The sequence below is a fragment of the Tachypleus tridentatus genome, chromosome 7, assembly GCF_004210375.1.
Source record: "Tachypleus tridentatus isolate NWPU-2018 chromosome 7, ASM421037v1, whole genome shotgun sequence".
Taxonomy (NCBI): Eukaryota; Metazoa; Arthropoda; class Merostomata; order Xiphosura; family Limulidae; genus Tachypleus; species Tachypleus tridentatus.
This window is the reverse complement of record NC_134831.1, coordinates 36401275-36428865: the sequence shown is the minus strand read 5'-3', so window position 1 is coordinate 36428865 and position 27591 is coordinate 36401275. Positions and strand designations below refer to the sequence as shown.

At 32.1% G+C, this 27591-nt stretch overlaps 1 protein-coding gene across 4 annotated transcripts; it reads left to right on the top strand.

The window, feature by feature from the left end:
- On the top strand, positions 1–27591 carry LOC143255440 (signal recognition particle receptor subunit alpha-like). 4 transcript variants are annotated; one of them, XM_076511108.1, is made up of 14 exons: positions 1–363; positions 910–993; positions 3036–3179; positions 4886–5057; positions 9604–9757; positions 11643–11805; positions 13654–13766; positions 15400–15512; positions 16222–16481; positions 20583–20796; positions 21769–21854; positions 22329–22505; positions 23583–23722; positions 27370–27591. In XM_076511108.1, the coding sequence occupies exons 1-13, from the start codon at positions 247–249 to the stop codon at positions 23706–23708; spliced, it is 1923 nt and encodes a 640-aa protein (XP_076367223.1). In that variant the 5' UTR covers positions 1–246; the 3' UTR covers positions 23709–23722; positions 27370–27591. The 4 variants fall into 4 exon arrangements, with proteins under 4 accessions (XP_076367223.1, XP_076367224.1, XP_076367222.1 ...); XM_076511109.1 differs by lacking the exon at positions 27370–27591 and adding an exon at positions 25549–25688; XM_076511107.1 differs by lacking the exon at positions 27370–27591 and having other exon boundaries at positions 23583–24500.

Below are 27591 nucleotides of genomic sequence, written 5' to 3'. Positions count from 1 at the left end.
TATACTGAAAAGAGCTTTGGCTCGGAACGTCGATATAAATTAACAGCTCTGCGACCTCTTGCTTTTTTAGCAGTATTCAACATCAAAATAACTTAACTCGAGGTACCTCGTAAATGTATATCGAACTCTTGATGTACACGTGCCAAAATTACAGGAACTGGATAATACGTGTAGTTGGTTGAACAAGAGTGTTGTGGTATCTGTAACATAAGTTGGCAAACGATTTGTTCGAAAACGTTTTACAATATGTTAGACTTTTTTACAATATTTAGCAAGAGTGGGATCGTGTTATGGTGTTTTAATGGAACGTCTAAGCTTTTTACATCGTCTGTAAATGCTTTAATACGAACTGTTTTACTTCAGGTGTGTATTTTAATTTTAGTATATATTACCTGAGGTTTTACTGAGTTATTGAGTAACTTGCCTTTAGTAAGACATCTGTAAGTATGATCTAACCTTGCTGCACTAATGCTAATTCTTAACAAAATTCCAATTTCTTCGAAAGAATACAGACTCCTTTTTCATATTTGTATATCTAGAAGGATGAAAAAATATTTGTAAAGAAATAATGAAGAAGTGTGTAAGTTTAACCCCTGTTCACATTTATAGTTCAGATAAAATTGTTAATGAGATTTTACTTTATTTTCTCTAACTTGACTTTGGTTATTTAAGAATGCGTTTAAGAAGATTAAATTGAGAGAAAGGTTAGGAGACTCACCAAACTATGGGAAAGTCAAGAATTTGAATTAAAAAGCAATTTCAAATCGAAAATTTATTTTCACTTGATGTGGGAAAGAATTTGCAGTGTGAGACAATACTGATGGTCTCTTCTAGTTCATATGTCTAATATTAGGATAAGAAAGTATTGTATGGATAATGTCATAATTGCTTGAACTTACTTTCTTTCAGGAGAGAAGTGGAATGACTAGCTTTGAACATGATGGACTTACCCTGAAATACAAGCTAGATAATGAATTTGAACTGGTTTTTGTGGTAAGTGTAAAGTTATTTTATGTGGCGATATGATAAAACTGTCATATTTTCAATTATGAATTTGATTCCAGGTTCTGTATAGCTTGGTGCAGTATATATTTCTTGTATTCACAAGATTTTGTACTTGTTTTTAAATGAGATTCTCAATCTATTGTACAGCAAATCTTAGATGTCACATTCAATCTGTTGATAATTCCAATATTCCAATAGAAAAATATTCTATACTTTGTATTCTCTTAAAATGAGAAGTTTATAAAATGGTTACGTGATGATTTGAAGTGTAATATTATGTAAATTGTATGGTCCAGAAACTTCTCAAAAGGATTATTTTTGTGTGATTCCTGAATAGGCTGTAAATACATCATGATACAAATTTAGATCATACATCTTGAAGGTAATGGTGAAGAGTTCAGTAGTTTTTATGTAAAGCAATTCTTTTTACCTTTATTATTTCATGAAAAATATTTGTACATAAATAGATTAATACAGCTGGCTATATTTGTAATTGTATTTGTTTGTTTATTTTGAATTTTAGCACAAAGCTACACGAGGGCTATCTGCACTAGCCATCCCTAATTTAGCAGTTTAAGACTAGAGGGAAGGTAGCTAGTCATCACCACCCAATGCCAACTCTCTGGCTACTCTTTATTCCAGCAAATAGTAAGATTGACTGTAACATTATAATGCCCCATGGCTGAAAGTGCAAACATGTTTGGTGTGACAGGGATTTGAATCTGCTACCCATGGATTATGAGTTGAGCACCTTAACCGCCTGGCCATGCTGTGCCTTGTAACAGTAAATTGTTCATTAATAATTAAATTAGCAGTGTAACTTGAGCCCTTTAATATATGTCAATGTTAAGGTGAAAATGGCAGAAGTTAACACTGAGAAGGAATGAAACTTTTGGAAAATGAAGTACAGTGTGGTGGTAGTGTTAGGAAAAGTAGAAATGGGTAAGACTAACATAAGTAACAAAAGTTGTTTTCTAGCTCCTGCCAGGCTACCACATCAGGAAGCAGCACCTGTCAGCAAAAACCAGTACTCAACTAAACATTTGGGTAGAAGTGGTCATGACATAATCTGTTGAAATTTTGCTGCATGCCAAGTAACATGTAATTCACTTTTAATAAAATTTGTCAAGAGTCTTAGTTTCAAGGTTTTGATGTAGAGATGAGATTTAGTTGATTGACCAGGTAGGTTAAAGGCTAAGTGTTGAAGAATTATAGGAAAGTTTCAGAACAAACCATTTTCCTCATATTTATATTGCAAATTTTGTACTTGTAGCATAACAACATAAATGTCGTCTGCTGTTTTTTTTTCTGTTGTTATGTTGTTGCTGTATTCAGTTTCTTCTAAATATAATGCATGCATGCAGCAAGGTAACAGAATGTACAAAATATTTGGGCACAGGTCCCAAACCTTTAATAGAAATCTGGAAGACCCAGAGAGAATGGGAGGTTGTGTGTGTGTGTGTGTGATTTAACTGGGGCCTATTTCAATCGAGTTCCCAGGCAATATACTGTCTGCATTAGAAGAAAACAACACTCCATTTATTTTAAAAGTGTATGGAAGCAAAATTAGCTTGAACTTGTGCAGAAAGTTGTGTTGATCATAATACATGCTGAAATGAAATAACTACATATTTCATGACTGCAGTACCGGTGATATATTGAAATTGAAGGTAAGGATGATAAAAATAATGTACCCATAATTTCTGCAATAAAATATTTACAGTGTAGGTGTAGAGGTCCTGATAAGGTCTTTATATGTCATTGTGCACAACTGTTCTGCAACCCTGATGTACAGAATAGCTGTGTAAATACCACTGAGCAGTATTTGTAAAGATAAGAAATACATATAAAATTCTGCTACTGAAATTACACGTACATAGAATATTAATCTCGCATACTTTATAAATGTTTTTACATATGCGCATTCAAATGTTAAGTTTCAGTTAAAGAAATCCATTGTTATTTCTTTTCATCACTTTAGTTTTTGCCATTTACAATTATAGTTTTGTAATTTAATTTAATTTGTTTAGGTTGCCTACCAAAAAATTCTACAGCTGTCTTACATTGACAAGTTTTTAGATGACATTCACCGTGAGTTTCGTGATAAGTACAAAGAAGACTTGGAGAACTGTCAGCTCTTCTCAAATTTTGATTTTGGACATGAATTTGAAAAGGTGTTTAATTTTTCACTTACTAGTACATGAACTCTCTGAAGCCCAAAATAATCATTATTGTGTTTTTCAGAATATAAAATCTGTTTGTTCTTTTTTACTTGTAGATATATCATAGTGTGTAATTTCCAAGAAAAACAACAAAATACTGTAGAAATTAAAAAATGTTCTAAACTTTTCCTAAAATTTATATTGAACTAAATTAGTATTGTTAAGCAACTTTAAACACTGATGTCTTTCTGATATACTCTTCAAAAAAAGAAACAAAAAAAGCAAAATTTGAGACATATTGTTAACAAATTTATTCCGGGTAGTTCTGTATGACATGCGTGAAACTTTGCACATTCACTGCTGAACATCCAATGTCTGCAAAGGCAAAGTCCACGCTCACTAGTTGAAGTTTAACGTCACTCAACGTCAGTAATGAGTATGCCCCCCGTGAGCATCAATAACTGCTTGGCATCTCCTGCCCATGGAAGTGATGAGATGACTAATCACATCCTGTGGAATGGCTGTCCACTCAGCCTGCAAAGCTGCTGCAAGCTGAGGTAGAGTCTGAGGTTGAGGTTGTCGCCGTCGCAGACGTCGATCCAACTCGTCCCAAAGATGTTCGATGGGGTTTAAATTTGATGATCTGGAGGGCCAGGGAAGAACGTTGATGTTGTGGTGTCTCAAGAAGACAGTGGTGAGTCGGGCTGTGTGAGGACAGGTGTTGTCATGTTGAAAAACGTCGTTGACGTTCACCATGATGGGGCCTAAGAATTTCGTCGATGGTTGCGTACGGTCTGATCGGAAATCCTACGCAGCCCTGGTATGGTTGAGGCAGTAGACATCGCAGTAGTAGTCCTATCTCGAAGGTGACGTAACCGGATGTAGCGATCTTGTGCGGGCGTGGTCACACGAGGTCTGCCAGATTGTGGACGGTCACGAGTTGATCCATGTTGTTGGTGACGATTCCATAGCCTTGTGATGGTGCTTGGGTGGACAATCACTACTCTGGCAACATCTAATCGAGATTTGCCTGCTTTCAAGCGACCAATGGCATTGTTGTGTTGTGCTTCAGTCAGTCTTGGCGTAATTGTATTGCGTGTCGGTGGCTTAACACTGAGCTATGGAAACCGAGAACCCGTCACTTTTATAGGGATTTTGCACATGTTGCACTTGCAGAACATGCAGATCTCTCAAACAAGTTTATTGGACACGAATGCGTTTTGGCGAAAAATTCGTTGTTTTCCTCCATTTTCAAAGTGCACAACTTTTATTGTCATTTTGGTTTGACAATCAGTGCCTTAACACGTGCAACATCACATACTCTGAGCTTGTAATGTTATTACATATATTTCTCTTTAAAATAACAAAAATATCCCTTTTGCATTTCTTTTTTTTTGAAGAGTATATATCAACTTCCAAACAAACAATGTTGAACACTAGGGTAAAAATGCATTATGTTTAGGTGTGATGGAGGATATGGTTTGAACAAGTTGCCAGTTTTTTTATATGTATACATAGTTCAACAATATTGTTATTGGGTTAAATAACCCTTTTCTCACCTAAATAATTTCCTATAAACTAGAAAACTCGAGTTGATTTAGTTTGATTTCAGGACCTAAGATTTTGTTTAACATGTCTATGATATAAGGGCTTAAATTTTTTCTGTACACTCTTTCACATTATTACATTTTCTTTATTTGTATTATTCACAATTCAAGGTTTTAGCTTTGGCTGAAGAATATGGTAAGATGATTACAAGTCAACCAAGGAAGATGCGTACATTTGATGAATCTCTGAAATCTAAGAAAACTGTCGCTTCTATGATAGAAAACAAGGACAGTAAGTCTACCTCAAAAGGAAAGGAAAATAAAGAGATTCTCAAAGGAAAAGGTGACCCTAATGCAGGACTTATAATTTATACCAATTTAAATGTAATAGAGGAGTTACTTGCATTATATTAAACAAAAGGTCTTGGTTCGCTGTACGTTACATTGTGAAACCTTGCAATAAAAAAATGTATGACTGCTAAAACCAATTTGAATTTAAATCTGAGAGATCTTGCTAATGAATTCAGTTTCGTTGTACTGTACTACTTACTGCTAGTATTTCTAATTAAAACCAAAACATCTAGGTGAATTAATGTATTCTTTGTTTTTCAATTTATTGACAAAAGTATTTAATGTAATAATCTATAATGTATTATTAGATATAAATCTTCACAGTAATTACAGTTTGCAGCCTGTAACCATAAGTTTTCAACATTGAGTTACACATTACCAAATTTGATTGGAAACAATGTTTTTAATTATGATTTAGATAACATTAATAATGACAAACTGAACAATGTTCTTTCATTTTATGATTTTCTTACACTAGTACACCCATTCAACATGCCATTATTGTAAATCTTAACATTGTTCAAAATGAAACTTTCCAGCTTTTGATGTGTAAGGGACCTAAACTCCACAAGTCATGCTATAAATGGATTCATACCTAGAGCTAAAACTGTGTACACAAATCATTCATTTTAATAAGTAAAGGTCTTAAATACATCAATGAATGTTTGAATAAATATTTAAGAATTATTAAAGAAAGGGCAGGTACTAATTTTTACATTGTTATGGAAAATTCCATGGAATGCATACAAATGTTAAGATTTATCAGATCTAAGTATGTTGAAACATTTTATTTCAACAACTGTTATAAATGATTTCCCTTAATTATTGTATTATATAGACAGCATAAAAATTTTGCAATTATTAGATATTTTCGCAAAGCTCTAAATTAATGGTTTGCACAGATGGTAGTGAATACTTTTTTGCCAACACTCGCCACAAAAAAAAAATCACTGTTTTACAGTAAACGAATGTAAATAATTTGTGATGTTTTACTTAACAATGCGTTTATATAATTTGGTTCACATATCATTAAACAGACAGAAGGTGTACCAGTGGATTGTAACTTCAATCCATAAGTGGCAGAGTTTTCTCTTTTTAACTGGGATATCAATAAATCACATGACCTTTCAAGGAAAACTACAATAAAACTTCACAAATTAACAGAATGTGTTGATACATTGAATGCAGCCGTTCAAAACTTATCAAATTTTTTGAATGCAACTAATCATATGTAATTGACAGGACTAGAACTTGAAAAAAGTTCAACAATTGCAAATGAGTAGGACTTCTGCAGCTTTCCCTGTTAATAGTTGTTGTTTTCCTTGAAACTTGTTGTCCTCTTTCAGTTATCTCTTTTCATTACCAGGTCTTCTGCAATTTCTATCTCATTCATGTCTTTAATCTTGTCATCTCAATGCTTAATTGGCCTTGCCTGTCTTCCCTTGCTGGCTACTGGCAGTTGTAATGCTCTTGTTTTTGCTTGTTCTTCATCTCTTCCCATAATGAAAGCACTACCTGAATTTGAATGTTTTAATGAAAAATACATCTATAAATTTCATAATAAAACAGAATATTTTAATTTAAAAACTATAAATTTTCCAGTTCCAAATATAAACATTCAAAATAAAATATGACATATACCACTCCCAATCTATTAGATTTGCTAGGATCTTTAGAGAGAGTTGGAACACTGACACGTAAACCTTTGAATTGAAGTTCCTTTTTTTGATACATTATCATGCTATTTTATATATATTTTGTGATAAGTACAACATCTTTTTAATTAGTATGTGTAACCTTAGCAGTTTTCTACTTTTCAGCATTACACCTTTAGAGTTACAGTGAAACCCCTCTAAGCAGCCACCCCTCAGATTTTGTCACCCCTTGAAAGTGGTTGTTCAATCACAGTCCCTTTTTTTGTTTACATAATCTCTCATTATGTACAGTAGAACTTTTCTAATCAGTCCAGTTTGTCTCAGTCCTGAAGGTGGCTGCTTTAGAGGGGTTCCACTGTATTTTATTGAACACTGACATGAGTCATGCCAAGTCAGTTTGCTTCCACATTTTAGCCATTGAATTGGTAAAAATTACAATTAATAGTCAGTAAAAGTTACAAGTGACTTCAACATAAATATATGTATTCCAACATGTATCTAAACATTTAATGTTTGAAACTTGTAACTTTAACTCCACCAAATGTTATTCTGGGGTACTTACATAGATCACAATTATCAAAGTTATTATAGGATATAAAAATATATTAACTGTACGTAATCTAATCCAAGTAGTTATTACACCAGAGAGATTTAACACTATAACTGTTCTCAAATGCTGTGCTAACCTTTATTAAATTATCTTTCAACTTTTAAAAACTTTGATTTTTTTTTATTCACAAGCCTTTTTTCAAGTCTTATCATCACACAAGCTTACTTTATTAACATCACCTGAAGTATGCTAGCAGTTAAAGCAGTTAGAACTTATATAGTAGTAAGGAAAGCAATATAGAAGCTGCAAAAGAACTCATGTAGAAGCTGTGCTGCTGTTCTGTGAACATATAGTCAGAAATTTCTAATAAAATGAAATGCAGGTTTAAGTTATATACAGTATTAAATTAATTCAAGATGGTACTTGTTTATTTATAGTACTAGACAGTTTTAATATACAATATTTATATTTCTTAAATAGTAATAACTGTATGGGCCAAAGATGATAGGTCTTGACATGAAGTTTTACATGTCACAATTCTGTTTTGGTACTTACTCATTCACTAAGTGATCCAGTCTTTTTTCAACAATGTGAATCAAATAAACACAACATAACCATAGAAAACATAGAAACAAATATAAACAAACGCAAAATCAAACAAGCTCTACTTATACAGCAGCTGAAATCAAAATTAAATCAATATAAAGGAACACCTTTATACCTATGCTAATTAATTACATAATATCCATCTGCAACGCCCTCTACAATCCTGTATTCGTTTATTCTCTTGTCCTTAAGACGTGTCCATCAGCGGTTAGTATATTTAGTATTCAAATATTTAAGTGAATGACTGCAAGATTCAGGTTTTATTGAATACTAACAAAATATTACAACAAGATTGTTGATGTGGGTGTTTAAACATGTGGCTGCCAATTTGACTTATAGGCATGTATGTGGTTTGTAAAGATGTTTGATCTAGATGATGGATATCTTTTGATGAAAACTTATTTACCAGCTCACAGAGTTCTCTGGCCCATGCATGAATGAATTGATATTTACAGCCCATTCTGTAAATTATGTATGTATATGCACACGCATAAATTGCCAAACTATATCTCGGAACAGTTGGTATGGGTATTAACACTTTTATCGATAAGGAGGGAACAATGTCTTGACCTTCCTAGTTCATCTTCAGGTTGAATTGCCGAACTGGCCCTGCATCCTATGATTGGAGAAAAGATCCACAGAATGTTCCAGTCTTTAAATTTTAAACTTTTAAGTGTTTTTCCTGTCTTATGAAAAAACAAAGAACTGTGAACTTGGTCACATCTCCTATCAGTACCACAGCAGAATGAGACACAGCTATTTAGTAAACATAAAAAACCTGATGAAATGAAGGCTTCTTTAGGCATAACCACATTATGTGGTAACAAACTTATGTAAGTTATTGAATATTTCAGAGCAACGTAGATGCCCCATATTTGAAATACGTCCATTGTTAAATCATTATTTGTTTTTACAAGAATTTGTTTTTTCTAAATTATACATTCAACCTAAATATTTAAACAAGATGTCTCATGTAACCTGGGTGTTTGGCATTTATTTTAAAGCCACTTTCAGCATCTCAAACTACCCCTAATCTTCAGTTACAGCAGAAAATGTATCGTATTTGTTCTATATGCTCTCAGTATCAACCACAGTGTTTTTGCTCCCATTTGTAATTTCGATATTTTTTTAAAGTTTTGTTCAAATCTAAATTAAAAATTTAACAGCATCAGATACTCTACAGAAAGTGTGACACTAAAAGTAGTAAAGTGAGCTACTTGTAGATTAAAAACAATTGTTAGTAAAGTGCCATGTATTATGTGGCTTTAAAAATCTAGTTTAGTTTTTTTTCATGGAGTAGAGGTTATATGATTGACTTGAATATAAAGGATCATTGTTTAAAAACTTTAATGTACTTTCAATCTCAAATTAACTAACAGATTCTTCTAGTTTCACTTGCTTGTTATGCGCTTAAATTATGCCAATTAACATGTAGGTCTTACACTTCTCTGTATGCTATGAAACCAAACAAGGAATGCTTTCAATTTTTTTACCATTGTTATTAACATTATGGTCTCAGAAAATTGACACTGAACATACAAATAGTATGTGTATGAATTCGAGTTCTGTGTGTAAGTACATACGTTTGTATATATTTTTATGTTAAAATATTGATTTGCAGTTTGTATTTCATGTTTTCTGAGGAAAGAATCTTAGTGTTTTAGACTTGTTTTTTTATGCTCTATTGTATACATTATATTTTATTTATTAACTATTCTGATGTCCAGATAGCAATATTACCCAGAAACCTTTTGTGGCAGTTACACAAAATGGTATTCAGGAAAATAAGAACAATGAAGGACTGGATTGTGATGTGATCATGAGAAACAGGCAAAAGATGTTTGAAAAAATGCAAGGAAAACAAAAGAAGTCTGAGAAAACGTATGACGTTAAGTACATTTAAAATATAGAATATTTGTGAATGTTTTGAATCTTATTTGAATAAATTGATGAAATGTGGTTTGCTGGGCATTTTGATTTTTAATTAAAGAAAATATTAAAGAATGTACAAATGCAACAGAAAACTGAAATAAGTCTTTTAATCTGCCTCTTTCCTTTAGCAAACATCTGTGTTTTGAAAAAACGTTTCCGTAGAAATTACTGAATGTAGTACTAATACAGCCAAGGTACTCCTGATTACTGTAGTACTAATACAGCCAAGGTACTCCTGATTACTGTAGTACTAATACAGCCAAGGTACTCCTGATTACTGTAGTACTAATACAGCCAAGGTACTCCTGATTACTGTAGTACTAATACAGCCAAGGTACTCCTGATTACTGTAGTACTAATACAGCCAAGGTACTCCTGATTACTGTAGCACTAATATAGCCAAGGTACTCCTGATTACTTAAATTATTATTGTGCTGTATGCAAAAGAAAATGCAGAAATGTAACCTATTTTTTTATACAACAAACAAAACACATTATAGGAATAACATTCCTGATCTCTTGGAATAACTTCCTTTGTCAGCATTAATTTGTCAGATGGTACAGTTTCCATCATAACAATGGCAAATTCTTTCTCAGACCACCTGTCTTGATAAAAATTTCACAGATCCTCTAGTGCATGTGGACATAAACTTCCAAGACAAGACGTACAAAGGTCATTGGATTCAGTGGCTCCAGATGTTGTCGATTTTTAAGCTTGGAAGTTTGTGAGTTTTCATTTACTTCAACTTCTTGTGTATGATTTTGTTATCAATACCAGGAAATACGACAAATGCCATTCCACTGGTTTTCTAGGTCAGGGATTTTTCTTCAGTTTGTAGATGAGAGTAGGGTACTTTTGTTCTTAAAACTTTGCTATGCAAGTTTTCCTTTTGCAGTCATGGAAAATATTGACTCTCTTTTTCCCTTACATTATTCAGCAGCCTTACCATGTGGACATTTCTGTTCAGGAAGATTGATCTACAAAATCCTGTAACTGTAAGGTTTCACACGACAGCATTGCATTGTTCAAGTATATAGAAAATTAAAAAATGGGTAAAGATGTTTTCTGTAATGTCACAGTCCACATATGCAGTAACATGTAACTGTATTAGTAAAAGTGAAAATCATTATCACATGGTGGTAATTACCTGACCTTCCTACTATTATCACATGGTGTCATTAACCTTATCAAGATTACGATTGTCAAGGTTACCTGACAGAGTGAGTGGAATTAATACTGAGCTGTGAGATATGGGTTGTACCAGTCATAGAAATTTTTTGGCAATTAACTTAAAATTTGTAGAATTTTATCAGAAGATGAGTAACTGTATCATCTGGAAATTTATTCATATCTAATTGAAGAATATTGATTTCTAAAGAAAATAAAAAAGCAAAAGTTAGAGTAAAAATTTAAAAAATGGTACATTAATGACACTTTTCTGGTTTGGTACTTTCTTATTGTATTCCCTATATTTTTTATGATTTGGTGAATATCAAATGAGATTATTTCCATCCAAATGGTTTCTTTTGCATCTAAGCCACAAAGAGACTGCTGATGGTCTTGATCTATACATTTTAATTTTATTTTATATTAAGTAGTTGAAATATATTTTATTTAATATAACTTGTTTAATTAAAGATTTTGTACCTCAGTGTTAGCAGTAAAATTTTATACTATTCTAATGTTGTAGAACTTGTGTGATTGATTCTAAATTGTATTAAAAAGATGAGCAGGTATGAAATGTGAAATAATCTGTCAGAAAGGAAGCATTAATTTTACAGGGTTAAAAACAATTCTCTGTTAATAGTATTGATGTTATGCTTGTCACTACAGAAAAAGTCCATCATCAAAAGAAAATAAAAGTAAAAAGCCACGAGTATGGGATAGTTATAGTACACATCAAGAAGCCCAAATCTTAGACTTCAGTGATAATCCTAATTTTGAACAAGAACGGATAGAAAAGGCTAATTCTTCAGATCTTCTGAATGTAGAAGCTGTAAGTAATGAAATATCTGTAACATTTAAACTATAAACATTACTCTAAGAAGCTACCATAAATGAACTTGCAGCTACTAGCTTTCAGTTGTGATGTACTTAGAATTTTTAAAAATCTACAACGTTTGTAATTCTGTCACTAGTGTTGGTAAGAATTCGTGAAGTATTGGGTTGATATTACACCATCTGTAACTCCAAATGATAACAAACAGCTTCACAGTTTTAGAATTTTGTTGATTTATTTGTTTTTGAATTTTCTTCAGTAGTTTTGTTATTTCTCAATATGGGCCTAATAGTTAAGTTTATTAGATAAGCTAAAAGTATTTTTTCACTCATTGCAAGACAATATGTATTTGTGATTCTTTCTCATCCTTTCTTTGTAGTATAATATTCTGCTTGCTTTTTAAAAAGATCAAGATAGGTTTGTTTTCAACATAAGCTGAGTGTAAATAACACCTGTATTCAAACCCCTTTCCCTTCCATTGTCTTTTACTCTTTTACCATACTTGTTTTCTTCAAACTTTTGATTATCTTCTGATAATTTTTTTTCTAAACCTTTCACAATGTAGTTGGTGATTTCAACTTGAAATTAGATAAAATTCATTGTTATTGAATTTTAAAAATGTTTAAAAAGAGGACTGCTCTCTTTATGTGCATATGAGTAACACATCAAACTATAACACTTCTATCCAGGATTGTGAATAATAAATGTAGCTTGAGACCTGAATCATTGTAACATTTCCTGTTTAGAAACAAAGTTTTCATTTTAAAGATTTATGCTGTAACTGGTGTTGAGTAAGCATAATTCACTCTAAGCTTTCTCTAATGGCACATCCATGAACTTTATTTGTTAGAATGTTTAATGTTAACAGTACATCCATGAACGTCATTGGTTAGAACGTTTATTCTATCTAATTTTATTATTTTCAAATTTTTATTACTATATTTTAATTATAAAGGTCATTTTGCACTGTTAGCTTAGTATACGATATCTTGTGATTTCTGATTAGTACATTATTGCAAGTAAGTCAGTCAGTGCTAATATGACATAAAGTTTGGAAGCACTGAGTGACTGGATCCAAACTACACTGTTTACAGTGCATTGTTATAAGGATGTTAGACATTACAAGTACCAATATGTGAGTTAATATTTCATAGTTGTTAACATCCCACTTGTAAATATGATTTAATAAAAAACTCCGATTTATTACTATAAGATTTGTTCAAAGGGTCAACTATAAATAGTATGGCTGTGTTGTGTGAGAAGTCCATGTGGTTGGAACAAAAGCACAGAAAAAGGCTTGCTACAAACTTCAACAAGAGATACAGAAAAAAGCAAAGAGCTTTATTACAAAATTGAGTGTGTTACCAACTTATCCAGAAATGTCAATGGAACTGTGATGGCGCTGTTGGTTTTAATCAACACTTAAGACTATTATTTGTATTAATTACAAACCAGCCATAAAAATTATTTATAAAGTAAAGTGCAATTTTTAGGTATGAATGTGTAAAATATTGATATTTCATAAACTGTTAAAAGTATATCCTGGAAATATACCAGGGTGAAGACTGTGTTGCAAATGAAAAAAAAACCTTTTTCAACTGAAATAATGTTTGAAATTAAAAAAAGAAAATTAAGAATATGAACTGATCAATCATTGTTTAAAATTTGCAAGAAAGCTACTAAAACTCGCTCATAATCCTGTTTAAACAAAATGTTTGGATACAGAACTGGTGAACAGTTGTATTGCATTTTTGAAAATAGAAATGAGATTCTGTGATTACCTTTATGTTAACCATCTTTTAAAATTTGTTGTGAAAATGAGTTTCCTGATGAACGTTTCTCTAGCGTGCGTGGGTAGGACAAATGAAAGGAGAAATTAAAGGCATGGATTGTTCAGAAAGTGAAGAGGAAATATCTGAGGCAGAAGAAGAAGCTTCAACAAAAATTCAACCAACTGGGTGAGGTATTTTAATTATGTGTTTTATAAACTGTATGTGTTGTGAAATAGTTGATTATCATTTTTTACAAAAAGTTAGACATGTTCTGAAACATGGGAAATTTGAAGAGTTATAAAGTGTTCAAGTATTTTTATGCACATTTATTCAACCTGTGATGTGTCTTGTTAACATTTATTAACTACCAATGTAATACATACTAAGCTCTCTTGTTGCAGAATCCTTTTTTTTTATCTCATAATTAAATTGTGTACTTTTATCTAGCATTGTTGGAGCTCTATTCAAATAGAGCCTGTTTATCTCAGGTTTATAACTGCAACCAAAATTCTTTGTTGAACAATGTTCAGCTTCTTTGGTTTGTCTGTGTATAAAAATGTCAGTTTTTTTCAGATAAGGTAACAGGAATAAATAATGAAATAATAAATACTAATAAAGACAGGAATAAATAATAAAAAGAACTTTTGTGAAATTTAATAGAATAAACGGTTTTGTTTACTGAGTAAACTTTTGTTGTTTACCTGGTTTCTCCAGGCTTTCCTGCCTTTGTCAGATTTCGTATGTCACATAATGAACACAAGTTTTACCTGATCAAAACATGATTTACTTTCTATGACCAATAAAACCTTTTATTAAAGTCTTTATGTAACTAAATTTAACAAATTTACTTCTGGGTTATTGAAAGATTACCAGAATACTGAAAAACGATGATACATAAGTTACATTTGAATTAACAAACAAACTAACCAAGTAACAGTAATTGTGTTGTTATACTATGCTCAAAGTGTTAAAGTTGATGCACTGATAGCAGAAAGGAAAACTGCTATTTTTAGACAAGGGCTGAGTGTTGAATGAACTTATATGCAAATCCTTCTGTAACATATATAGTTATTCAGTTCCAGTACAAGTAAGATAAAATTTGTTTTATCAGATGAAACGTTATAATTTATTTTGCATTTTGTTAAATCCAACTGGGGATGACTCTAGCAGACTTCTTAAGTTTTTTTGATTTTTTTGTGCACCATTTACTGTGAATTTCATTTAAAAATGAAGATTTTTAAATATTGCTAACAGTCATTTGAATGTTTTAACTTTTTAATAATTTGAAGTGGACATGGAAATCAGATAATTGTACAACTATTATTAATGCAACATAAAATTTCTAACAACATGTTTATAGCTGCTAATAATATGTAAAGTTCGTTTTGAGGCAACATGTAAAGTAATATTGGTACAAGAAATGTCTAAGAAGAAAGTTAAACAACCTGTTCTATGTGATGAAATTTTCTTGTTTATTGTAACTAGTGTCTGACATGATTGGTTCTCTGGTATTTTTTTTACAACTCCTGGTGACGTAGTTTTGTTTCTAATAATGAAAGTGAATTTTTAACATAAAGGGAGATAAAACTTTTTAGTTATTTTTCAACACTTTTGCCTTCATTATCTTTATACTGTAATATTCTTGCCTCACAACTATGGGGTAAAGGTTTGTTATTATTCAGTGTTGTTTTTTTTTCTGTAATAGTAACACTTCCATGTAGAATTAGGCTTTAGTATTTAATGACATGACAGCTAAGCTTTTAGTAGTTTTTAAATCATGAATTAAAATGTTTGTTCTATTTTTTTTTATTAATTTCAGTAAAAACAGAAGCTTTGGTATGTTCAATATGTTTCGAGGTCTGGTTGGCTCAAAAAGTATTTCTCGTGAGGACATGCAGCCAATTTTGGAGAAGATGAGGGATCACATGATTGGTTAGTTAAAATGTGTAGTTTTAAAGATAACATCACAATAAAATTTAGACTTCCTTTCTAGCTTAAACTTATTTAGTTTTATCGCTCTTTGAATACACATGCTAAAACAAGTTTATTTTATCTGTGTACAAGAATTTCAGAAAAAGACTCAAAAAAACGATTGATTGTGCACAACTATTTGAAAGTGCTCAAGTTTTGAGTGTTTTTTTTAATCATTGTGCTTTTTGTGTATGATTCTGCATGCTAACTATTTTATCAGAATATTTGTGCACAACAATATATAACTTACTCTTGGAATAAACTAAGCATTCTTGAAATATGTTTAGTAAAGGTAAAAGAAAAAAATGAAATAAAATGCATTGATAATATTTTGTATAGGCATGAAAGTAAAAGTAAACAAAAAAGGATTTAATTGTTGGTATTTGTTTTAAGACTCAAGGTTTACAGCACTTATTTAATAATGATATTTTAAGAGTGACTTTTGATGATCTATACTATCTTGTCATTGGTTGTGTAAGTAAAAAAAAAAGACTTGTAACTAAATAAGTGCGTCAAACTTTTACTTTGAGATAAGGAATAGAAAACATTTATGTATAGAACCCTATAAAGTAATCTTTAGTTAGTACTTCAGACAGTACTTTCTTTTTGTTACTGTTGTAGTTACTGTTATTCTACAAGTATGAATTAATTTTGTTTATTTTTCTGTTAGCTAAGAATGTAGCCTCTGATATTGCTGGGAAATTATGCGAGTCGGTGGCTTCTAAACTGGAAGGAAAAGTTTTGGGGACTTTTACTGGTGTCACTTCTACTGTAAAAGCAACCCTTGTAGATGCTCTTGTACAGCTGTTATCGCCTCGCCGCCGTATTGACATCTTACGAGATGTCATGGAAGCTAAACAACACCAACGGCCATTTGTCATTGTTTTTTGTGGTGTGAATGGAGTTGGAAAGTCAACTAACTTGGCTAAGGTAAATGTTCTGAAAATCTGTTGCACATATAATATATAAATATATGGTTAATCTTTTAAAGTCTTATTGTGTTGATATTACTAGTATTATGAGTGCACCGTACATTTCACAGAAGAAAAATTCTTGTAACTTGTACACACACCTCTGTTTGTGTGTGTGTGTATGGTTTGATAGTTTTTTTTTATTTCAAAAGGGAGTCCATAAACATTCAAAGAATAAGATGCTGACTATTAGAATTATTAAAAGCTGTGAATGGCATAAAATTGCTGGATATATGGATATATTTATCTTACAGATTTGCCCCTCAAGGTTGATTGCTGTATATGGTGAGATAAGCTCCCAGAGAAAGTTCTGTATTTTTAGTTTATCTTCTCTGGGATCTGAACACTCACTTGTGTTTGACGTGCATGGCAACCCATGAAGGGGAGGAGATGATCCTGGTGGTTGAGTGGTGTTTGAGCCACTGCAACACATCTTGGGGTGCTCCCCCCCTCAGAGTCAATTGCCTGGTCCTGTTGGGCTAGGGTCTGCTGATTTCAAGTGTTGAGTGTTCTCATTGGGCATTGTGGACAATTTGTCTGATGATAGTGTTTTGGGGTGTCTTGCTCACAAACTCCGTGTATTGCTGCTGTGTTTTTGTTGGACATTGTAGTGCATCTCCTCTTAAGACTTCATTGTGAGTGGGATTGGGGGTGCTGAATCAGTCTCCTTTTATTATGGATCCTCCTATTAAAAAACAATAAAAATAAAATTGTAAAAACACAGCTCCTTGGCCAATGACCAAGTCTTGAAGACTCTGACCAGCAATCTCCAACTCACCTTGATCCTGTTTCTCATTTTTTTTATTTTGCATTCCTTATCAGAAAAACCTATTGGACAAATGTTTCCCTTTTTTATTTAGAAGGGACTAGAGGGGCTTGCTGGCTTTCCAAAGTCAGTCAAGCAGCTGTATTCAGAGGTTATCTTGGTGGAAACATCTACACCAAATACACTGAACTCCTCCTGAATTCAAAGGCCATGGGGAATATACCTATTGAGGTTATTCCTCATGCTACTTTGAATTCCTCATGAAGAACTGTTGAGAGGGATTTTAAATACATTTCTGAGTTGAAGATCCTCACTGGTTTCCCTTCTCATTTTGTTTATGCAGTATGACATATTTCCATTTCTAAAGATAGATTTATGTTGCCTACCAATGTTTTTGTGGTGATAACTGTCTGTCTTCCCTGTCGTCTTACACTGCTAAATTCGGTACGGCTAGCGCAGATAGTCCTTGTGTAGCTTTGCGCGAAATTTGAAACAAACAAATCTTATCCGAGATGTAATTTCAAACACATCAGCTCTTTTTTTTTTAATACTTAACAAAAGAGTAAAAGTGAATTTAAAATGATTTACATGTTGTTGTTGTTTTTTAAGAAGAGGGAATATCAACTTGGGAAGTTTGGAGTTTTACTTTTGTAATATGTGGTTGGTTTTGGGAAGACTTTAATGGACACAATCCCCTCTGGGATGTTACTGATATTGATGGGAGGGATCAATCCATGGAGTGTATATTCTCAAACCACAACCTATCTGTTTTGAACAGTTCTTTTACTTATATTTACTCACCTAGTCAATCTTTTACTGCTGTTGATCTATTTGTTCTTCACTTTTCTCTCAGTATTCTTGTAGGGTTGACAGTAACTCACAGGACAGTGATTATTGTCCTGTACTTTTGATGGATTTTGGCCTTGGTCGATTCCCTCTGACCCAAGTGCCATGTTGGAAGTTGGACCAGGTTGACTGGTTCTTTTTCACCTCTCTTTGTTGGAACTCAATCCTCTCTTCCTCAAGAGAGAACATCTTGTTTTCATGTTCTTTGACCTTGAGAAGGCTTACAACACCTCATACAAGTACAACATATTGGGGTATTTCCACTCCTCTGGGATACATGATCATTTACCCATTTTTATTTGGAACTTTTTACTGGACAGGAGATTCTGAGTCTCTGTGGGTTCAACTCTTTCACACAGAACTTGTAGTCCATTAGGGCTGTATCTTGAGTTTCACACTTTTCAATATTAAGATCAATGGTATTACTTCACAACTTTCTCCTACTTTTGCAAACAGGTTCTACATCAATGACTTCCACATCTCTATGTTGGTTGACAAGTATGAGGTTTATTGAAAGACAGCTTCAGACTGCATTCAATTGCTTGTTGAAGTGGACCACAGCAAATGATTTTACCTTTTCTTTTTACAAAACTACTTGCATGCATTTTTGCCATCAGTGGGGTCTACACTCCAATCTCAAACTCTGTCTTGGTGGTGATGTTCTTCCTGTGATTCATGTGGCCAAGTTCTTGGGATTTATCTTTGATTGTGAGCATACTTTTTACCCACATTAAGCAGCTACATCTCAAATGTATGAAGACATTGAACATCCTGCATGTCCACTCTTCCATATCTTGGGGAACAGATCAATGTTAAATGCTTAAGATAAACCATGTCGTCATTCAATCTAGACTGGACTATGTGTATCTGGTCTGTAATTATGCCAGGACCTTGGCCTTGTACATGCTCAACCTTATACATCATCTGAGGCTTTGGCTCTGCACAGAGTTTTTTTTCTTGAGTCCATAGTTTGTACACTGAGTTCCATTAACCTCCACTGTTTGCAGCTTTCTTTGCAGTATGCTTCTAAACTTCAGTTCTAACCATAGCATCCCATCTGGGGTTATGTCTTCCTTCTTCAGTGGGCTATGATCTTTTGGAATAGAGGGTCTGCCATTCTTTCTTTGGGTCTTTGTATCCAGGTGCAGCTGGCTGAATTGGGTTTATCCTTAGATGACATTTATGTCACTGATCAGCCCATTCCACTATGGCTTATTACCATCCCCAGTTGTGATCCTTCTTTGAGCGATCTGAGAAAGGTGGATACAATTGGAAGTACCATCTTCTCTTCGCTGATTGTTTTCTGAACCATTCTTTTATTCATGTTTATATAGGAGGTTCAAAAATCATGCAACTCTGTGGGGTCTGCCATGGCTTGTTATGGCTTGTTGGTTTCTCTTATGGTGCCCTGTACAGTTTCTTTGTTCACTGCAAAGTTGTATGCTGTTCTCTTGCCTTGGATCATGTAGAAGCTATGCAGTACACAGATTGTACCATTCACACTGACTCTTCTGTCTCTCTACTGATCTTAAAATTGCTTCATGTCAGTTCTCAGTGATATTCAAAAATGACTGGCTCATTTTTTTATCTTCTGTTCCTGTCCAGTTTTTCTGAATACCAGGATGTGTTGGTATTTGCTGTATTGATCTCACTAATGCTGCAACAAAGTCCATCTGCTCTGGTGCCATCACAGCCCTGCTTGTCTCATATGTGGAGTGTGGTCTAGTATTCAAGGATCAGCTTCACACCAGTTGGCTGTCCACTTGGAGTGGGCAACATGATAAGTTTTTCTAGATCAAACCTTCTGGTTTTTTGCTGGGACAGCAGCAAGTCTGGATTTACAATGCTAAAATCAGGGGTTTGATTCCCCTAGGTGGGCACAGCAAGCAGCTTGATGGGGCTTTGCTACAAGAAGAATGCACAAAAACTCTGTGTAGCACTTTGGCATCTTATTTCTATAAGGATCAGAAGGAGGAAGTTGTTTTGGCTAGACTATGCATTGGTTCTAGCCTTTTAACTCCTTGTTTTCTTTTATCTGGGACTCGTCCACCAATGTATAGCCTTTTTGACACTCTAGTCAAAATATTCCATGTTTTACTATTGTGTCTTTGATACGACAATGAGTCATTTTAGATGTCTATGTATTTACTACTAGCATTGGATAGGGACATTGGTGATGGTGACACTGTCCAACTAAAGTGTGTTTAAATTTTCTTGGCCATTAACCTCTTTAATTCTATTTGAGTTTTTTATCTGAGTTTTGGGTGTTGTTTAGTTTTAACTTGATTTATTTTTACACTTTATAGAATTATATTCTTTATTTTTACTGCTTGTTTTGTGCAGATAGTTTTGTCACTTTGCACTATGAAACACATCCAACAAAACAACTTGCAGATTCGTTTATGTATATATTACTTACAGGCTTGTTTATGTTTATATTACTTACAGATTTGTTTTTGGTTGGTGGAAAACAACTTCAAGGTTTTAATTGCTGCCTGTGATACTTTTCGTGCAGGAGCCGTGGAGCAACTCCGCACTCACTCTCGCTGTTTGAATGCCTTACACCCTCCTGAGAAACACGGAGGCCATTCTGTTGTCCAATTATATGAGAAAGGATATGGAAAGGATGCTGCTGGGATTGCCATGGAAGCAATCAATTATGGTAACTAAAATTATGGTTGTAGGATGTACAAAGGTTTTCATCTCTGTTTAAATTTTTGTACATGATCTCTGTTTTCTACTATACTTTTTTGGATTTTTTGAGCATTCAGTCTTTAGATCTAAATATGTTTAGTATAAAATATGTACAGAAACAGCGACATAATTATTTTAAAGCAAGCTAATTTTACACAGCATTGAATGTGCGAATTTATAAGAGTTTATGGAGAAGTTCTGCATCTTGCTTCAGGGGAGTTTTAAGCAGGTTAAGTTATACTGGAATTGAAGACAACCAGTAATATAAACACTGATGAAGTCACACATCAAACTTGATGCAGTTCAGGTCTGACCACTCCACAAACATTAGACCATTGTACATAAAGCAACAACAAATTATTCTCGAGAACTTGATGAAGGTCACAGCATGGAAAGGAAAAAGTTGCTTATCCTTGTTCTCCAGTCAGATTCAGTTTAGGAATATTTCAATTCCAGAAGCCATGTGATTAATGTTAAAGATTTATAATAACTCAGACTGTTTTTTGTGGGTTTTTTAAATATCAGTAATTCACATATTTGTAGGAATCAAAATAAACCTTATTTTCTTACTAGTTTTACTTTCAAACATTTATCATATGTCTTCTGTGGCTCACTTTTCAAAAGACGTGTAACTAAAAATCCATTAATTTATAACCAGTCAGTGATATATTAGTATATTAATGTTTATTTTTAACAATACTTAATTTATAAATCTAGCACAAAGAGAAACAACTAAACACAGTGATAACTTGCATACACTTAATTTCAAATGTTTTAATGAAAAGGTATATGCTACACATTAATTTATTGTTTGTTCTGCATATGTTTATTAGTGTGATATACATAGAACATCATGTAGTGTTTCATTTGATATGTGCTATACTGCCACTCTTTCCTAAGAAGTAATGAATTAACTAAAGTTATTACTGCCCAATTTTAGCTCGTGACTGTAAAATAGATGTAGTTCTTGTGGATACGGCTGGTAGAATGCAAGATAATGAACCTCTGATGAGATCTTTGGCTAAGGTTTGTTGTGTTTTGTATTAACTATAGAAACTATGAATTATTAGTCTTGTAATATTGACAGTTAGAGTGAAAGGAGATAATTTCCTGTGTTTGTTTATTTTTTTAAGTTTAGCATAACTTCTTGGAGTCTTTGAATATATTAACTATGATTTTGGTGAATTTTGTTTTCTTCGATTAATTGTAATTGTGTAAATAAGGATGACACTTGTGTGTTTGTGTATCTGTTGTTGACATAATATTTTATAGTATAGTTTTGAAATTGTTCTAGTTTCTTATCTGAGAAACATTAAATATGTTTTTTTCTTTTTCTGTGTAAAAGTATGTGATTTACCAAACTTTTTCATTCTATTTTTTTATTTATTTATTTATTTTTATTTTTTTATTTTAACTTTTCTGTTCATATTAAAGATATAAATGCTGGTAGATAATGTGAAGTAGGCTGTTTTTATTAAAGTATTTCTATTATTTTTCTAGCTAATCAAAGTGAACTCTCCAGACCTGGTTTTGTTTGTTGGAGAAGCCCTGGTAGGAAATGAGGCTGTGGACCAGTTAGTGAAGTTCAACCAAGCTCTAGCTGACCACTCAAATCAAGATAACCCACACTTAATAGATGGCATTGTCCTTACAAAATTTGACACTATTGATGACAAGGTATGTTTTAACATTGTAGAAAATATTTAGTATTTATTTAAAAGTTTCTTTGTGCATGTGTTCAAAGTTTTATTTTAGCTGCAAATGTAACTCTTAGTTTATCAGTATATCAGATTAACTACATTACTTAGTCTGATAATTGTGATCAATATATGTAACTTGAATAACAGTTCCTTAGGATATATAATTAGGATATATTTTTCCATTCCTTGAAGTGTATTTTAACAGTTGTATACTAGTTCATTTTTATATAAGGAAAATAAATGATGAATTGATTGATTTTAATTAAAACAGGTTAAGTTGAAGATATATAATTTTAAATGTTATGTGCTTTGTTTTGTAGAATACTTTGTTCACCATGTAAAAGCCTTTAGAATAGTCCTAGTACATCAAATTCTGTAACTTGTACTTATGATGTTTGTTTTTAAGGTTTTTATTTTGTTACTGACTAAGACTATGGATTTATTTATTCAGTTAAAAACATGTTTTCATAACATTTGGTATAAATTGCCTTTTGGTTGGTATAATGGTATGGAAAATACTGTGTAATTTTTCAAGTGCATAAATGTCGGGCACAGTTGTATCAGCAGTAGCAAGCAATTAATTTTTATGCATTAGTTTTAAGGCACATCATGTAGAATATTTTTATTACATTTTAATAAACTTGATGGGTTTCCAATCTTATGGATTTCTTAAATTATGTGATTCATAACTGTGGATTTGTTTCACTATTTTTTGTTTGTTATTAGTAGTTTGTATTATCTGTTGTTATTGTCTTTTGTCATAATTTCTATTTTTGATTGGTTTTTAATCTTTTAAATCATTATATAATTTCTTTTTCCTGTTTGTTAAAAATAAAAATATTGTGTAAGAAAGGAATTTTAATGCTAGAGAAATATGAAGATATGACTTCTATATAGGTTTTACTAATAAGGCTAACGTTAAATTTTGCTATATGTATATATACATATATATATTTGTATAGTGCTATGTTTTGCATTTCAAGTAAAGTATTTCGTTAATTGCTTTATATTAGGATATATTTTTAAGTAAATGATATATTTTCATACTTGACAGGTAGGAGCAGCAATATCCATGACTTATATCACTGGTCAGCCAATAGTATTTGTTGGAACAGGTCAAACCTATACTGATTTAAAAAACCTTAATGCTAAGGCAGTTGTTCATGCCCTCATGAAGTGAGACTGTCTCTCGAGGTATCTTCCATTTTGCTGTATAAAAGTAATTTAATATCAAATACAATTGTGGCTAGAAGCTCTTCCAGAAAGAAGTATTCTTAGATTGGCATTTAAACATTGTTATGTTCCTGTTATTATGCTTAAAAAAAAAAAGAATATAATAAAAGTTAATGTTCAAATGAGAAATGTTTTTATTTTAAATTAATATTAAAAGTATCTTCCTATTTTAATGTATATTATTTAGTGAATTAATTACTTATCAATGTTTTACCCCTCACCATGTCAAGAAAAGGTCAACTACAGTTCAAGATGATTGTGACAATGTAACGAGAGTATTAAAAACTGGTATATGTGTCTTAATAATTTTATTTAAAAAACTTCTGTAAAATGTTTTATATTGGATTTTACATCATGTTTTTTAAACCTGTATTCCTCCTAAATTTTTATGAATTTCAATTACCACTGAAAGCAAAGTGTGTGGAAAAAGGCTAATTTCAAGTATCATTCACTATTTAAAATAGTTTTTTTTGTTTTATATTTATGTTTATACCATTTATATTTTAGCTATTAAAGTAACAATAAAAATATCATTCACAACAATGGTTGAGAAGTAAGCGAATTGTTTATTTTTAGGAAAACTGTAGTTTTGTGAAATAGTTCTTGATATATTTAGGAAGTTTAGCCACTGATCATAAAAAGAGTTAAGAGTTGTAATTGATTTCAATGTACTTTCAAACTTTCATGTATTTAGAAAGTAACTACAGATCAGTAGTAAAGTGAGTATGTTAACACTGAATGTAACGTGGTTGTGCAGCTTTGATACATATTAACCAAAGTAGTCCTAACTATTCTTGTGAGTTGTCAAGCACTTCAGAAAGCATGATGTAAACATAAGCAACTGTTTTCTCTGTTTAACATAAGTTACTTTGAGACATATTTTGCAATTCTGTGAAAGTATATTATCTCAACAAAACATTTATGTGCATTTACAGCCAGTTATGTGAAAATCCAAACTGAAAAGCTATATCATAGATCTGTTTTTACAAGCATTAAACTCTACATTTGGTTACAACTAAAAATTAGAAAATTTTACAATAAGATATATCATTCTCTGAATTTTGTTTGTGGTGTTGCAGTATTAAAAAGGGCTTTTTAATTTTTAAGATTACATAATATTTGCCTTGGTATTAAAGCTATAGACTAGAGTTGCTTCAACTAATGGATGAATTTAAGTTAGCCTAAAATGCAGTCGTTGTCTTAAGTTTGTAACGTCATTATCTGAATGAGTGATAATGTGTTATGTTTGTAAAATGTACTAAAGAAGCTACTTACTTTAAAAAAATAACATTTTTTATCCAAGCTAAATACTATTGTTCTGTATTGTAGTTAAGCGAGAAAAGGCTATTACAGAGTACTGGCAGTTCAGAATAATTTTCTTTTTCCTGTTCTGTATGATTCATCTACTTACAAAAAATCTTTCTTTTTTTAAAAGCATTCATCTTAGTCTGCTATACTCTGAATACCTTGATAAAAATGATGTGGAAAGTATAAAATAAGGAGGGGTGGTTTAAGGTTTGTACAAGTAGAATTAGTTAGAGCAGTTTGGACTGATTTATCACTTTAGTAGATATTTTATACAGCTTCTGTTAACAAGTGAATTTCCTATTACTAGTATTAGAAATGTTATTGAGGAAAATTGTTTGGAGCTACTGTAATGACATTTCATGTTTCCCACATAATGTTATGTTAGTTTAGGGACTTACTCAGTAGTGGTTTTTTTTTTTGGAGTTACTCTAATAACATTTCATGCTTTCCATGCTCAAATTTTGGTTTTGTGCTTTCAGCTGGAACGTACAAGTTGTGAAACACTGAGCAAATAGAAGAACTTGTGAGGTTCTCTGTGATGCAGTTCAGTCATTTTGTTTATTTCTGCTTTGTAATGTGCTAAATTATTATATGTTCAGGTATTTACTTAATCTGGAATGTCTAACTGATGTCATATATTGCACCTAGTTTAACTGAACGTGTCTGCCTGGATGAAACTTTGCTAGTGTTCTGTTCTGTGGAATACTCTGTAATGAAAATGACCTGCAAAACCTCTTGATTTATGTTAAATATATTTTTATTTTACTGTTTTTACAGAGGTCACTATCATATGTAAGAATTTTATTTTTTAAAACATTTTTTGTTTTGCATAATACCAATAGTGTAACATCACTATTTTAACAGTATAACAAATGTGCATCCATACTTTTTCCGATGTCAAAATAAGCTTTTACAAGTCTGCTAGACGTCTCTCATAGAGCCTTGTACCATCTGTCGTCAATGCATTTTAATATTTAGGAATCTAAACATTGAACTTCCTTATTTGTTAATTTTCTGCTAGGTAACATTAATGTTTTTTTAAGGTTCTTTCTTTAAGATGTACATTTTTGTCTTGCTTTTAATTTAACTGTAAGTGTGTGTATGTGAGAGAGAGAGAGAGAGAGGGTTGATGGCATTATGTGATGCATCTATTAATGAGCATGTTTAGGAAATACAATGACCTCAGTTTGTCACTGTGATGTGCACACTCATATTAACTTCTTTCCAGTTAGCAGTCTGGGTTGTTGTGTCAGTTTGTTACCAAATTCTTCAGATTTACTTGTTTGTGTAAAAAACTTTATGGAAACAGATAAAGGTCCCCACCATATGTAGTCCTCTACCATTGTTTTCAGTTGAGTAGGTGCTATAAAGACTTGTTTCTTGATTTAAAAAAAAAATGATGGTAAGAGTGATTCTACAGTGAGAAATGCATTTACATCAATAGGTATTTTGAAGCTGTGAAATCTAGAAAGATTGAACAGTGTGTTGTGTGCCTTATAAAACAAATGTATATTAAATAATAATAGTAACAAAGCACCTAGTCTCCTCTGTTTTCACATATTTTTAGCCATTGACTTCATTACATTAGCATACAAATTTGAGATCTGGTTAGAAGAATTTGGAAAGATTTTCACTTGAAGTGCTTTCATGTGGAAAACAATTATTTCAGTTGCTTTCATATGTAACTGTTATGCAACTGAAGGAGTTAATCTTTATTGAATACAGTTCCATATCAAGGCTTGTCTTTTTTTCCCCAAAAGGTGACTGGACATTAAAAAAACTCGTGTGTTGTGTGCATTTTACAAATCATTCAGTGGTAAACATCTCTTGTAGCAACTTGCTGTTTCTCACCTGTAATACAATGGCAGTTGCAAACAATTCTGGTTGTGGTAAAGTTTTAGATAATAGGTTTCGAATATGGAATTTAGGTGTTTGTTTAATATTTCCGACTTTTAAATACAGCTTATAGGAGGGTTATTTTATTTGCATACAAACCAAACAAATTTCTTGTTTGAAAACCTCTTACCATTGAATCCAAGATTAGAATAAAGCTTATAAAAAACAACAACAATTTATTGGGAAACAAAATGTTATTTTTGTGTTCAGAATGAGGAATTGGATGTGAATATATATATATATATATGTGTGTGCAAGGTGTTGGAAAATAAAAGTGATAAATACTAAATACGAATCCTTTTTATTTCCTACAAATTAAATTTATCAATAAAAGTGTACACTAGATGGCGATTAATAATATTAACAGGTTTTGAGTTCCTATAGTATATTCTTCTATTTTAAAGTGTTTTGGATTGTAGAAGGTCGGGTGAAGTGACCAATGAAAGTGCACAACTTGAAATAAGAAAATTATTTGCCGAATGAAACGAAGTTTTTTGCAACGAAATACATTTTGGTGTGACACGCTGCTTAGAGGAAAGTGGTTTTATATTCTTTTACTTCCTTTTTTTTTTACTATGAAAGCTGTTATTCCTTTGAGGTAATAAAAAGTTAAACATGAAACTCAA

What these genes read in the sequence shown, in the direction of transcription:
- LOC143255440 (XM_076511108.1), top strand. Translation starts at nt 247, where the DNA reads ATGTTAGACTTTTTTACAATATTTAGCAAGAGTGGGATCGTGTTATGG. An exon ending in AATTTGAACTGGTTTTTGTG is followed by an intron (nt 994 to 3,035) that starts GTAAGTGTAAAG and finishes TAATTTGTTTAG; the next exon opens with GTTGCCTACCAAAAAATTCT. An exon ending in CAAAAGAAGTCTGAGAAAAC is followed by an intron (nt 9,758 to 11,642) that starts GTATGACGTTAA and finishes TTGTCACTACAG; the next exon opens with AAAAAGTCCATCATCAAAAG.